This window comes from Lithobates pipiens, unplaced genomic scaffold, assembly GCF_037356315.1.
Source record: "Lithobates pipiens isolate NorthernLeopardFrog02 unplaced genomic scaffold, aLitPip1_a1.2 Scaffold_16, whole genome shotgun sequence".
Taxonomy (NCBI): Eukaryota; Metazoa; Chordata; class Amphibia; order Anura; family Ranidae; genus Lithobates; species Lithobates pipiens.
The window spans coordinates 387,287,131-387,302,595 of NW_027507748.1; the positions used below are offsets into that span (position 1 = coordinate 387,287,131).

The 15,465-nt window shown below is 44.6% G+C and overlaps 1 protein-coding gene across 1 annotated transcript in view; it reads left to right on the plus strand.

Moving 5' to 3' along the window:
• The first annotated feature begins 272 nt into the window (after positions 1-272).
• The window catches only part of CHCHD2 (coiled-coil-helix-coiled-coil-helix domain containing 2), a 40,611-nt gene continuing 25,418 nt past the window's right edge, over positions 273-15,465 (plus strand). Inside the window, exon 1 of the mRNA XM_077482264.1 lies at positions 273-435. Coding sequence (XP_077338390.1) covers positions 386-435 — 50 coding nt within the window. The 5' untranslated portion in view covers positions 273-385. The remainder of the gene's footprint in view (positions 436-15,465) is intronic.

A 15,465-nucleotide genomic window follows, 5' to 3' on the forward strand; every position in this document is an offset into this window, starting at 1 on the left:
GCCTGGTCACACAGGGGGTAAAATCTTTCGGAGCTGACAAGAAGATTTAAACAGTGATCAAAATCCAGCCAAACCACAGTATGTGTTATAAATAATGTAAGGCTTCCAGCTGAGAAGTATGTTGTAATAACAAACATGCACCGTGTTGAGCACTGTGTTCTCTATAGAGTTTATACAACACTCTGCTGCGTCACCGCATGACCTTCACCTCGGCGACAGCGAAGACATTTTCTAGAAGCCCGTACGTCATTGTGCGCCGAGACGTTCAGGGGGCGTGGTAGCAGTGATGCGCCAGAGGTTTTAAAAGCGCGAGTCGCTCAAGCTGACGCAATCACTTTGACATAGCCGTGTTGAAGGGCGTTTGTAGCATAGTAATAGTACGACAATGCCTAGAGGAAGCCGAAGCCGTACCTCCCGGATGGCCCCGCCAGCCAGGTATGTGTTGTAGTTTGCTTCTTTTCCGAGGACGCTTCGTTACTAGGTCAGTGAGGAGAATAAGCCGGTGTATGTTTATGAAGTCACGTGTGACAGAAAACATGGCTCCTTCACTAGGACTTGTGTATGTATTCCTCTGTGGGCATGGCGCAGGAGAGGGCAGAGCCAGTCTTCCCCCACATGCTCTCACCGTCTGCAGACACTTGTCGGTTGCTGGAATTGTCCATTGGGTTTTAGCATTATCGAATGCCTGTGCTACTCCTCTTCTCAATAGTGGAACTAAACCTTTACTAATAAACATAAGCAGAAAAGACCTGCTATTCTCTTCTGCAATTAAACAATTGTATCTGCTTGTTTGCAGTGTTCTTTAGAACGTTCACGCTGAGCTGTGTGTGCGCAAATTCACATTTGTTCCTGGCATGGTGCCAGTGTTCTATCAGAATTCCGCTACCCATCAGAAAATGTAATGGATGTGACGTTCCGACTAAAAATGCTTACTGCGCATGCGTTCCAACATGGCCGCTATGCGTTCCAGTAGGTTTCCTAATGACAGAATACGAAGGCAGCAGCGGACATCTTGTTACACCCAGCTACGTCTTGTATTTCACACTTATTTTAGCAGCGTACTCACCTTATATCAGGGTGGATTTGATTTAACTGCTTGCCCCGACCAGCCGCTGTCACACTGTGGCAAGGTGGCTTGTTCCCGCTAGTTGCCGTATGTGTACGTCGTCGGCTCATGAACTAAATTTCATGGGCGTGCGCTTACATTGGCCAGTGGGGGAGCCAATCAGTGGGTGCAGCAAACTCGATGTATACCGGCCACCTGCGATAGTTTCCCGTAGTGACAGAACGGGGATCCGCCTGTGTAAACAAGGCAGATATCTGTTCTGATAGGGGAGATCACACAGATCCTGTTTTTCAGCTAAGCAGGAAGATGGATCTGTGTGTTTCCCTAGTCACACAGTCCTCCATACAGTTTGAACTTTCACTTTAATGGGATGGCTGGTAATGCGGCAGTGACATAAGGTAAGGGACGTGACAGCAGCAGGTAAGTGGATGCCCGCTAACAGGCACTGCCATGATGGATCTGAAATGACAGGCGCTCTTTAAAGCGGAGTTCTGCATGCAAAAAAAAGGACACATACCTGTCCAGTGCACCTGAGATGTCACCTGAAGCCGACTCGTCCCACGGCACCGAATGGAGGTGTCGGCATCTTAATTAAAGGAATCAGGAAGTGAAGCCTTGAGGATTCACAGCCTGTTTTCCTATTACGAATGCGCAAGTTCCTCTGCACATTCTGACTGGTCCCTGCTGTGTTCTGGGACCTGTGTGTGTGTGTGTCCCAGAAGACAGCAGGGGGCGGGGAAAAGGAGGGGCCGGACATGGCAGTATCCACAGCAATATTTCGGCAGAAGTGGGAGCAAATACCTGTATTAGGTATCCGCTCCCCCCTAAAAGGTGACAAATATGGGGGGGGGGGTGATGACTGGGTAAGTGGAAGGTTCATTTCTTTGTGGAGCTCCACTTTAAATGTAAGGACTCATTCTTGATGGTAGTTAAAATCTTTAATATTTGCAAACAAAATAAAGGTTTCCTATCTAGAATAATAAGCTGTCAGGTTAGTAAAACATTGATATCAGAACCGATTCAAAAATACAATTTGGAGCGTACATAGATTTGCAAAACAATGAGATAAAATAATATTCCTGAACTTTGTTTTTATCTCATGGTTACTGTGAAATTGTGTGAATGCATCATTGCAGTGCATGTTATCTCAGCTTGCAGAGCTTGGATTCATTGAATGAACTCATTCAATGAATGTAAATATTGCAGAATATACAGCTTCATGCTATATAGCTAAGCCACTTTTCATGCTGAATAAACTAAATTATGTATCTTAACTATAAAACTATAGATAGATTTTTACTCTAAAAGCATTTTCTTAAAATTGATAATCAAAAAAATCTAATTTTTTTTAAATCATTGCTTTCTTTTTCCACCCTGCCTTATATACTGAAATACAGTACTTTTAAATCACTTACTTAATTACACTTTTTTGATTATGAATTTGAAAAGCAGCGACAAGCCTGCATTGAGAAGGTGGCGACAGCCATCTTGGTACGCTCCGCACAGCGCCAAACTGATGAGCATTAAGGGAAGAGGGACATTTTTCGACACCCTCACTCGGCCATGGTGAAATGGTCTGTTTCTGTATATGAGGTGAGTTTACTGCTAAAATAAGTGTCAAATTCAAGACTTGCCTGGGTGTAACAAGATGTCCGCTGTGGCCTTTGTGTTCTGTCAGATTAGGAAACCTTTTGGAATGCATAGCAGTCATGTTGAAGCGCAATAAGCAAATTTTGTTCGCATTGTCACATCCATTGCATTTTCTGATGGGTAGCGGTATTCTGATAGAACACCGGGACAATGACTCCTATGTGCATGCGTCACGTCATCCCTGCTAACCAATCAACAGGTTGGTGGAGTAGTGGTGAGTATTTTGCCCACTGTAGTTCCACTTTATTGCAGAACTGAAAGTGATAAAGTCTTTTTTTTTTTTTCTTTTTTTTTTATAAAAAAAAAAAACATGTTATTACCTGCTCTGTGCAGTGGTTTTGCACAGAGCAGCCCAGATCCTCCTCTTTTCGGATGCCTCTTCTGTGCTCCTAGCTCCTCCCTCCTGTTGAGTGCCCCCAAAGCAAGCGGCTTGCTATGAGAGGAAGCCAAGCCACAGCTCCCTGTGTTCATTCAGACACAGAGCCACAACCTGGCCTCGTCCTCTTTCTCTCCTCATTGGCTGACTGACTTTGAAAGCAGCATGAGCCAATTGCGCCATGCTGCTGTCTCAGCCAATAAATAGGGGAATCCCAGGCAGCCGAGACACTCCTCCAACATCGCTGGATCTAGATGGATCTCAGGTAAGTATTAAGGGGGGCTCAGGGGGCTGCTGCACACAATCGGCTTTTTATCTTAATGCATAGAATGACTTTACAATCAGTTGAAGTTGTACTTTAACCACTTGAAGACCAGGTTTTTGCTGTCACTTTTTGTTTATAAGTTTAACCACTTCAGCCCCAGAAGATTTTACCCCCTTCCTGACCAGAGCACTTTTTGGGATTCGTCACTGCGTTGCTTTAACTGACAATACCACGGCCGTGCGACCTTACACCAAAACAAAATTGATGTCCTTTTTTTTTTCCCCCCCACTAAGAGCTTTCTTTTGGTGGTATTTGATCACCTCTGCGTTTTTTATTTTTTGCAATATAAACAAAAAATATCCTCCAAAAATATATATAAAATTATTATTTTTTCCCTCAGTTTAGGCCGATATGTGTTCTACATATTTTTGGTAAAAAAAATTGCAATAAGTGTATATTGATTAGTTTGCACAAAAGTTATAGCGTCTACAAAATAGGGGATAGTTTTATGGCGTTTTTTTTATTTTTTATTATTATTATTAGTAATGGCGGTGATCTGCAGTTCTTATCATACCAGAGACATTATGGTGGACATATAGGACACTTTTGACACTATTTTGGGACAATTATCAATTATACAGCGATCAGTGCTATAAAAATGCACTGATTACTGTGTAAATGGCACTGGCAGGGAAGGGGTTAAACACTAGGGGGAGATCAAGGGGTTTAGTGTGTCCTAAGGAGTGATTCTAACTGGGGGGGGGGGGTGGGCTACCACTGACATGACAGCGATCACTGCTCCAGATGACAGGGAGCAGTGCTTTGTTTACCCGCGGGCATGGTCACGCTGTACACGGCGGCGGGCATGTGTGCCTGCTAGCCCTGACAATTAAAGGGGACGTACAGGTATGCCCATGTGCCCACCGCTGCCATTGTGCTGACGTATATCGGCGTGCATCGGTTGGCAAGTGGTTAAATCTGTATTTGCTAGAAAATTACTTATAACCCCCAAACATATTTTATATCTATCTATCTATATATATATATATATATATATATAAAATTTGTAGCAGAGACCCTGGGAAATAAAATGGTGATTGTTGCAAATTTTTATTTCACATGGTATTTGTGCAGTAGCTTGTCAAACATAATTTTTTAAGAAAACATATGCTTTAATTAAAAACATATAATATATACCCCAATGTTTTTGTAAAATGTGAAAGATGTTACGCCAAGTAAATAGATAACTAACATGTCACACTTTAACCACTTTCAGACCGGACCATTTTGCTGGTAAATGACCAGAGGTCTTTTTACAATTTGGCACTGCGCTGCTTTAACTGGTAATTGCGCGGTCATGCAATGTTGTACCCAAACGAAATTTGCGTCCTTTTCTTCCCACAAATAGAGCTTTCTTTTGATGGTATTTGATTGCCTCTGCGATTTTTATTTTTTGCGATATAAATGGAAAAAGACCGCAAATTTTGAAAAAAAATGATATTTTCTACTTTTTGTTATTAGAAAAATCCAATAAATTCAATTTTAGTCATACATTTAGGCCAGGCATGTCCAAAGTCCGGCCCGCGGGCCAATCGCGGCCCGCAGTCCGGTTTTGAACGGCCCGCCTGGTGTGCTGCGGGATCAGGGCTGTCAAATGAGCCGATCCCCGGCACTGTGTGAAGCTCCGTCGGCTTCAAAAGTGAAAGTAAAGTGCAGAGGAGTGTGCTGTGCTCTCTGCTTCCCCCTACAGTGCAGTACCCGGCTGAATGAGGAAATGGAATGGAAAGGTACTGTACTACAAGCTAGATTCGTTTTAAAAAGGCTTTATTTATGTGTATGTGTGTGTGTGTGTGTGCATGTGTGTCTGTATGTATGTATGTGTGTGCATGTGTGTCTGTATGTATATGTGTGCATGTCTGTCTGTATGTATGTGCATGTCTGTCTGTATGTATGTGCGTGCATGTGTGTCTGTATGTATATGTGTGCATGTCTGTCTGTATGTATGTGCATGTCTGTCTGTATGTATGTGCGTGCATGTGTGTCTGTATGTGTGTGTGTGTGCATGTGTGTCTGTATGTGTGTGTGTGTGCATGTGTGTCTGTATGTGTGTGTGTGCATGTCTGTATGTATGTATGTGTGTGCATGTCTGTCTGTATGCATGTGTGTGCATGTGTGTCTGTATGTATGTATGTATGTATGTGTGTATGTGTGTGTGTGCATGTGTGTCTGTATGTATCTGTGTGCGTGTGTGTGTGTGTGTGTGTGTGTATGTATGTCTGTGTGTGCGTGTCTGTATGTATGTATGTATGTATGTATGTGTGTATGTATGTGTGTATGTGTGTGTGTGCATGTGTGTCTGTATGTATCTGTGTGCGTGTGTGTGTGCATGTATGTGTGTTTGTATGTGTGTGCAGCATGTGTGTCTGTATGTATCTGTGTGTGTGTGTGTGTGTATGTATGTCTGTATGTGCGTGTATGTCTGTATGTATGTATGTATGTATGTACGTGTGTGCATGTGTCTGTATGTATGTAAGTATATGCATGTGTCTGTATGTGTATGCATGTGTCTGTATGTGTGTATGTCTGTGTGTATGTGTATGCATGTGTGTTACTTTTAATCCAGACCCCCCCCCCCCCCCCCCATTCTTGTACCATCAGAACTGCTTTTGTGGTGCTTGTGTGTGTGATAGCAGCCAGGATTGCTGCTCCTCTGAAAAGCAATCCATATACAGATCGCTTTTCAGAGGCATTTGAAAGGTGGTAAAGAGGCATTATGTTGCCTCCTCACCACCTGTTTTAAGCCCGTATATGTAGCATCACTATACCGCAACTGTGCAGTCTACACAGTTGCGGGGTAGTTGCAGTGCAGGCCCATTCACCCTGAGCATACCTCCAGCTGCAGCCACAGCATGTGTACACCCCCAGCTGCTCCCTCTGCAGCTAAAGGGGGAGAAGTTGGGGGTGGTAAAAACAGCTTAACCATGTAGTTTTACTGCCCCTCCAATAAGCCCTTGGTTCACATCTGCATGGCTGCATGCTGTGTGTAGGGCAGCCCATGCATTTCAATGGGCTTCCATACCCACAAAAATGCAGGGAAAGAAGTCCCAGAGCTTTTTTTTTTTTTTAATTGCGCTGCACCAAAAGCACCCCATGTTTCCAATGTGTGGGGTACCATTAAGACTTAACGGTACCCCTAAAGAACAGAGCATTCGTCTGTGTGTCAGGCAAACGAGCGCGACAAAGGCACGAGAATTTTTGTTGGGCCAGGTATGAGTGCTCGAATGACCGAATTTTAATGGTTCAAAGAATGTCAGGCAAAATGGTCGGCCCTCACACATGTTCACTTCATCGAATCTGGCCCTCTTTGAAAAAAGTTTGGACACCCCTGATTTAGGCCAAAATGTATTCAGCCACATGTCTTTGGTAAAAAAAAAAGTCAATAACTGTATATTTATTGGTTTGCGCAAAAGTTGTCACATCTACAAACTAAGGTACGTTTTCTGGAATTTACGCAGCTTTTAGTTTACGACTGCCTATCTCATTTCTTGAGGTGCTAAAATGGCAGGGCAGTACAAAACCCCTCCAAATGACCCCATTTTGGAAAGTAGACCCCCTAAGGAAATTGAAAAGTGGCATGTTGAGCCCATTGAATATTTTATTTTTTTGCCTCAAGCGATTGAATAATGACAAAAAAAATTTTTTTTTATTTTTTTACACAAAGTTGTCACTAAATGATATATTGCTCACGCATGCCATGGGCATATGTGAAATGACACCCCAAAATAAATTCTGCTGCTTCTCCTGAGTACAGGGATACCACATATGTGGGACTTTTTGGGAGCCTAGCCACGTACGGGGCCCCGAAAACCAAGCACCGCCTTCAGGCTTTCTAAGGGCGTTACAGTTTTGAAGGCCATAAAATGCCAAGATGGCACAACCCCCCCCCCCCCCCAAATGACCCCATTTTGGAAAGTAGACACCCCTAAATTTAGGGGTACACTAGTGAGACTAGGTAATAAATGGCGGGTGCCCTGAAACTATAAAAAAATAACTAACCAACCAGCGTCACCTGTAACAGTTATATGGTGATCACTGGTGAAAGGGTTAACTAGGGGGCAATCGGGGCTTTATGCGGTAGTATATGGGGGTCCCTGGCGCTATAAAAAGCTGCGGCGAACCTAAATACCTACCTGCCTAACTAGCGTCACCTGTGACACTAATACAGCGATCAGAAAAACGATCGCTTATTAGGCTGGGTTCACACTGGAGCGATGCGGGAACGCCACGAATCCGCGGCGGGTTCCCGCATCGCATGCCTCCCGGCGGCAGTTCACACTGCCCTATGCGAACTGCTGGGAGTGTCAGTGAAATGTTAATGACACCCCCAGATCAGTTCGCCTATCGCAGTGTGATCTGCAAACTCGGATCGCATGGTGTGAACACCCATGCGATCCGATTCTGCTGCGGACCAAAAAAAGGGTCCCGTGCGAATTTGCGACGTGTGCGGCGCGAATTCAGTATGGCTGAACTCGAATCGCACAGAGATCGGATGTGATTTGCACTGCAGTGCGGTGCGAATCACATCCGTTCTCATAAGCCGCTGCAATGTGAACCCAGCCTTAGTGACACTGGCGACGGGGGGTGATCACGGGGTTAAACCTTTATTGGGGGGGATAGGGGGGTACCCTAGAGCTAAAGGGGGCTAACCTTAACTGCCCTAACAGTTATTACAGTCACAAATGACACCAATGCAAAAAAAAAAAAAATGCTATTGGTGTCACTGTGATTGGGGGGGTGATCGGGGGGTGAAGGGGGGTTGTGAGTGTGCCTGGCATGTTCTACTGTGAAGTGTCGTGTTGGTGCAACTCACCGATCCTCTCTCCTCGGTGCCGGAACGAAAAATACCGACACCGAGGAGAGATTACATCACTTCCTCTCCTGTGTTTACATTACAGGAGAGGAAGTGATGTCATGCCTCACTTCCATTCGTCAGGAGCGATCGAGAGGGGGTGGCCATGAATGAATGGCCGCCCCCTCATCCCGGATCGCTTCTGAAGGCACCGGGGCACCGGGGGGGGGGCCCGATCGGGCCCCCCACCCGCGGGAAGGCAGGGACGTACATGTACGCCCATATGCCTGCCCGTGCCATTCTGTCGACGTACATTGTCGTGAGGCGGTCGGCAAGTGGTTAAAATTGCGCACACTAATCGAATAGCGACAAAGTATGGTACCTAAAAAGCTCCATAGGCGACACTTTAAGCGCCTTTACAGGTTACCTGTTTAGAGTTACAGAGGTCTAGCGCTAGAATTATTGCTCTCGCGCTAATGTTTGGGGTGGTACCTCACGTGTGGTGCAATACCATTTACTTATGCCTACACTCCCATCTGCACACAAGCACGGAGAGATGGAAGCATGTTACATTTTTTTTTCTTTATTTTACTTTTGTTTTTTACACTGTGCCATTGTCCCTTTATTTTTTTTGGTCACTTTTATTCCTATTACAAGGAATGTAAACATCCATTAGAAATCAGGATGTGACAGATCCTCCTTATGGAGAGATCTGGGGTCAGAAAGACCCCAAATCTCACCTTTACCTTCAACCACTTTCCCACTGGGCACTTATACCCCCTTCCTAACAAGGCCGTTTTTCAGCCTTAAGTGCTATCACACTTTGACAATTGGCCAGTCATGCAGCACTGTACTCATATGGCATTTTTGTCCTTTTTTCCCCCCCTCCCCCACAAATAGAGCTTTCTTTTGGTGGTATTTAATCACCACCGGTTTTGGGGGTTTTTTTGCGCTATAAATTAAAAAAGACCGTAAATTTTGTTTAAAAAAAACATTTTTCTTTGTGTTAAAAAAATTTGCAAATTAGTTATTTTTCTTCATAAATTTTGTCCAAAATTTATACTACTATATATCTTTTTTTTTTTTATTGAATACTGCTACATATCTAAAATCAGTGTATATTATTTGGTCTGTGTGAAAGTAGAGTCTCTACAAACTATGGTGCTCATCACTGAAAATTGATCACATCTGAAATCTCATTTCTTGAGATGCTAACAAGCCAGGAAAGTACAAATACCCCCCAAATGATCCCTTTTTGGAAAGTAGACAATCCAAGGTATTTAGTAAGAGGCATTGTGAGTTTTTTCATTTTCTAATTTTGTTTCGCACAATTCTTTGCAAAATTAAGATTTATTTTATTTATTTCACCACAAAATTGCCGTATTAACAGGTTATTTCTCACATGGCATATTCATACTTGCAGCTTTCTCCCTTTATAGCACCTTTCAGCTCCTGTTTGGAAATGTTATACACGGATCCTAATGCGAGTGCTGTTTGCCACTTTAAACAAGCTGCTAACAGGCTTAAGAAGCTTCAGGTGGTGCTGAAGCCTGCTAGCAGTTTTTTTTTTTTTTTAAGTGGCAGTCAGCATTCTTATTGGGATCGGTTTTCAGCATTTATAAACTGGAGCGGAATGGTACTTTAAAAGCGTCAACAAAGCTTGCTTAACCACTTCAATACAGGGCACTTAAACACCTTCCTGCCCAGACCAATTTTGAGCTTTCAGCGCTGTCGCACTTTGAATAACAATTGCGCGGCCATGCTACACTGTACCCAAATGAAATTTTTATCATTTTTTCCCCACAAATAGAGATTTCTTTTGGTGGTATTTGATCACCTCTACGGTTTTTATTTTTTGCGCTACAAATAAAAATAATACCAAAAATTTTGAAAAAAAATGTTTTTTTTTGTTTCAGTTTCAAAACTTTGTAAATAAGTATGTTTTCTCCTTCACTGATGGGCACTGATGGGGCTACACTGATGGGCACTGATAAGGCGGCACTGATGGGCACCAATGAAGTGGCACTGATGAGGTGGCATTGATGGACACTGATATGTGGCACGGATGGGCGGCACGGATGGTGTGGCACGGATAGCTGGCACGGATGGGCGGCACGGATAGCTGGCACGGATAGCTGGCACGGATAGCTGGCACGGATTGGCACGGATAGCTGGCACGGATAGCTGGCACGGATTGGCACTGATAGCTGGCACGGATTGGCACTGATAGCTGGCACGGATTGGCACTGATAGCTGGCACGGATTGGCACTGATAGCTGGCACGGATTGGCACTGATAGCTGGCACGGATTGGCACTGATAGCTGGCACGGATTGGCACTGATAGCTGGCACGGATTGGCACTGATAGCTGGCACGGATTGGCACTGATAGCTGGCACGGATTGGCATGGGTGGGCGGCACGGATGGGCACGGGTGGGCGGCACGGATGGGCACGGGTGGGCGGCACGGGTGGGCGGCACGGATGGGCACGGGTGGGCGGCACGGGTGGGCGGCACGGATGGGCACGGGTGGGCGGCACAGGTGGGCACGGGTGGGCGGCACAGGTGGGCACTCATAGGCGGCATTGGTGTTATACTATAGTAATGGATGCCAATCAGTGCCAAACAATAATGCATGCCAATCAGTGATGCCCATTGTGGGCACTGATTGGCATCCATTGTGCTGACTGGCATCCCTGTGGTCTAGGGAGGATTACCTTTTCCCTGGTGGTCTGGTGGCGTCCCTGGTGGTCCAGTGTGGGCATCCTCGGGGGGGCTGTGCTGATAATCGATCAGCACAGACCCCCCCTGTCAGAGGAGCAGCCGATCGGCTCTCCTCTAATCGCGTCTGACAGACGCGAGTGAGGGAAAGCCGATCACCGGCTCTTCCCATTTACACTGTGATCAGCCGTGATTGGACACGGCTGATCACGTGGTAAAGAGTCTCCGTCGGAGACTCTTTACCGAGATCGTAGTTGCCGGGTGTCAGACTGACACCCCGCAACAACAGGAGCTGAAAGGTGCTGTAAAGGGAGAAAGCTTCTTGAAAGATTGCTTAAAGTTTTATAAAAGCTTGCTGTCCACACTGCTCTTTTACAAGCTGAAACTTTGGCTATTGGCTCCTGCTGCTGTCAGAGACGTCTTCTAGTAAGATCAGAATCTACACTTTCTGTGACCATCTAGGACCCAGGACCACCTAAATCAACCCACAAATGGTGTTTACCTAAAATATATAAAAGTAGTTCTAATTTTGCATGGTTGGAAATAGAGCTGCACGATTCTGGCCAAAATGAGAATGACAATTTTTTTTTCCTTGGAATAAAAAGATTGCGATTCTCGACGTAAAATCTTTCACAAAAGGGTTAACTTTACTGGTTAGTTTTTTCTTTTTCATTAAACCACCAACTTAATTTCTAGGGCAGGGCTCGACAAACCCCGGGCACCAGGTCACATTTGCGACTAGAATTAGTGACCTGGGGCAGCACAGCTGGGGGTATCCTGTCTCCGTGCAACACCCCCCCCCCCCCCACCGGTAATTGAGGCCGCGGCTTTGAGGCCTTCTGCGGTCCTATGCTTCCTTCTGGAATCTGGTGCCCTCTTGTGGTGGCTGTTGGTATGACGACCAGCAATGCTAATGGAGCTTCCCCTGCTTGTTTCACAGCCGATCACTAAAATGTAAATAAACCGCGATAATGAGATGTTACCGGGTTCTCCTCCTCACCCACCGATCGCGCGTGAGGAGGAGATTGCGGTAACCTCTCGTTACCGCTCACAGTGTACACCAATCATACTGATTACACCAATGACCCCTCATAGTACCTGTCACTGCTGTGTGTTAGAAATATCTTATAAATTGACAACTTTGTGTAAAAAAAATGCTTTTTAATTTTTTTCCACATTTTTTTAAAACTTCTGGAAAAAAATGAACCGTTCAAAAGACTAATTATGACTCACAAATTATACCTTGGGGTGTTTGCTTTCCAAAATGGGGTAATTTTATGGGAAATTCCATTATCCTGGTAATCCAGGGCCTTCAAAAGTGTAATACGTGGTTGAGAAATGAGATGCGTCATTTTTGCTCGTAGAACATCTGAAGGTACTACTTCAATGTTGGTGCTCTGTATGTGGCCAGGCTGTGTAAAAGTCTCACATATGTGGTATCACCATACTCGGGAAAAGTAGAAAAATTTATTTTGGGGTGTAATTTGTTGTATGCATATGCTGTGTGTGCGAAATAACCTGATAATGACAATTTTGTAAAAAAAAAAAATAATAATAATAAAAATCTTCATTTTGCAAAGAATTGTGGGAAAAAATAACTTTAAAAAAACTCACCGTGCTACTTAATTAATACCTTGGAATGTCTACTTTCTAAAAAGGGGTTATTTGTACTTTTTCTGACTTTTTCTGACTTGTTAGTGTCTCAAGAAATGAGATACACCTGATGTACTGAAGGCCTGATCAGATGTGATCAATTTTCAGTGATTGGCACCATAGTTTGTAGACTCTATAACTTTCACAAAGACCAAATAATATACACTAATGTGGGTTATTTTTAACAAAGATATGTAGCAGTATAAATTTTGGCCAAAATTTATGAAGAAAAATTTGTATTTAGCAAAAAATTATTACAGAAACAAAGAAAAAGCAATTTTTTTCACAAAATTTAAGTTTTATTTATAGCACAAAAAATAAACCCACTAGTGGTTAAATACCACTGAAAGAAAGCTCTATTTGTGTGGAAAAAAGGACGCAAGTTTCATATGGGTACAGTGTTGGATGACTGAGTAATTGTCATTCAATCTGTGAGAGCGCTGAAAATTGGTCTGGTCAGGAAGGGGGGTGTAAGTGCCCTGTATTGATGTGGTTAATGAATGGTGACAAATTTTTACCCTTTAAAATCTCCATAGGCGACGTTTAAAAAATTCTACAGGTTGCATGTTTTGAGTTAAAGAGGAGGTCTAGGGCTAGAATTATTGCTTTCGCTCTACCGATCACGGCAATACCTCACCACGTGTGGTTTGAACACCGCTTTCATATGCGGACGCTACTCATGTATGCGTTCGCTTCTGAACACAAGTTTGGTGGGACAGGGCGCGTTTAAAAAATTTTTTTCTTATTTTAACTTTGATTTTTAATTTTTTTCACTGTTCTTTTAAAAAAATTGTTGTCATTTTTATTTCTATTACAAGGAATGTAAAAATCCCTTGTAATAGAAAAGGGCATGACAGGTCCTCTTAAATATGAGATCAGGTCAGAGAGAACTCAGATCGCATATTTACAATAAAATTTAAAAAAAAAAATTCATTTTTGAAAAAAATTAATAAAATGTCCCTCTAAGAGCTATGGGCAATGACTTGGAGACAGGTGTGGGGGGGGGCTGGCTATCTTCCCCTCACTCGTCTCCATGTCAGGCCAGGGACAGGTCCGGATCGGCGTTGCGGACCTGGCTCCTAACTTTTTAGCTGGCACCTAGATTCCAAGCAATTTGTCAAGCCCTGCTCTAGGGTGTCTACTAAAAAAAATATAAAGAATGTTTTGGGGTTCTAAGTAATTTTCTAGCAAAAAGAAAATGATTTTAACTTGAAACCAACAAATGTCAGAAAATGGTTTAGTGTTTAAGTGGTTAAACTTTTTTCACTTACCGTATATACTCGAGTATAGGCCGACCCGAATATAAGCCGAGGCCCCCAATTTACCCCCAAAAAAACTGGAAAACTTATTGACTCGTGTATAAGCCGAGGGTGAGACATGCCTGTCCATCCCTGTGTGTGTGTCCGTCCATCCCTGTGTGTCCGTCCATCCCTGTGTGTCCGTCCATCCCTGTGTGTCCGTCCATCCCTGTGTGTCCGTCCATCCATCCCTGTGTGTGTGTGTGTCCATCCATCCATCCATCCCTGTGTGTGTGTGTCTCCATCCACCCATCCATCCATCCCTGTGTGTGTGTGTCTCCATCCATCCATCCATCCCTGTGTGTGTGTGTCTCCATCCATCCATCCATCCATCCATCCCTGTGTGTGTGTGTCTCCATCCATCCATCCATCCATCCATCCCTGTGTGTGTGTGTCTCCATCCATCCATCCATCCATCCCTGCGTGTGTGTGTCTCCATCCGTGTGTGTGTGTGTGTGTGTGTGTGTCCAGCCTACCTGTGTCCCGAGCCTTTGTCCCGAGCCTCCGTCCCGTGTCGTGCCTTGCCGTCGTGCCTTGCTTTCGTCCCGTCCTGTCCCGTGCCGTGCCTTGCCTTGCCTCCGTCCCGTGCCCTCTTCGTCGGCGGCCATTGTAAAATTCAAAAGCCGCGCCTCCTCCTTCGCCTGTGATAGGCGGAACACTGAATTTCCCAGCAGCCTGTGTTCCGCCTATCACGGACGTCGTATCATCCTCGTCCGTAGTACGAGGATGAGAAGATGCCCGTGATAGGCGGAACACAGGCTGCTGGGAAATTCAGTGTTCCGCCTATCACAGGCGAAGGCGGAGCCGGAGGCGCGGCTTTTGAATCATAGAATGGCCGCTGTCTGTCTGCTCGACACGCTGATCGAGCGGGCAGACAGCGATGACTCGAGTATAAGCCGAGGGGGGCACTTTCAGCCTCAAAAAAGAGGCTGAAAATCTCGGCTTATACTCGAGTATATACGGTAGTCTATTCAGTTGACAAATTGTTACAATATTTATACTTAAGTTCAACTGATAAAGAATGTTTTGATTCTTGGCAGACTGCCCAGTTTTCTTTTCATACACCAGGGGACACAGAGCCATTTTAGTTACTATGTGGGTTATAGGCCACCTTCAGGTGATGGATATTGGCATGCCCTTAGACCAGAAGTGCACTCTCTATATAACCCCTCCCACTACTGGAAGTACCTCAGTTTTTTCGCCAGTGTCTGAGGTGTTGGTCACGAGTAAACGTGTGCTGAGCTCCACTGGAGCAATCCTTGTTGGGGCTAGCCATGTTGACCGGATCCATTCAAAGTGTCTTATTTTTGGCCTGATTGAATGGGACCCAGGCCTTGTATCTGAAGAAACTAGGTTTTGCCTGTGAATGCTTCTCTTTTTAGAGAGCTGCACCCAGGGATCCAGTACTTTTTGGTAGTGAAGCCATACATTTTTAATGGCAGGGTGCTGTTGCAGGTCCAGGTTTGTGGGTTTCCTCTAGGATCCCCTACTCCTGAAAGTTTAACTGAACCCACCGTGAAGGGTGAAGATTGGGTCTGTTGGTTTACCACAGAAAACCCTGCGGTGGGAAAGGTAAGTGGAGTTTTCT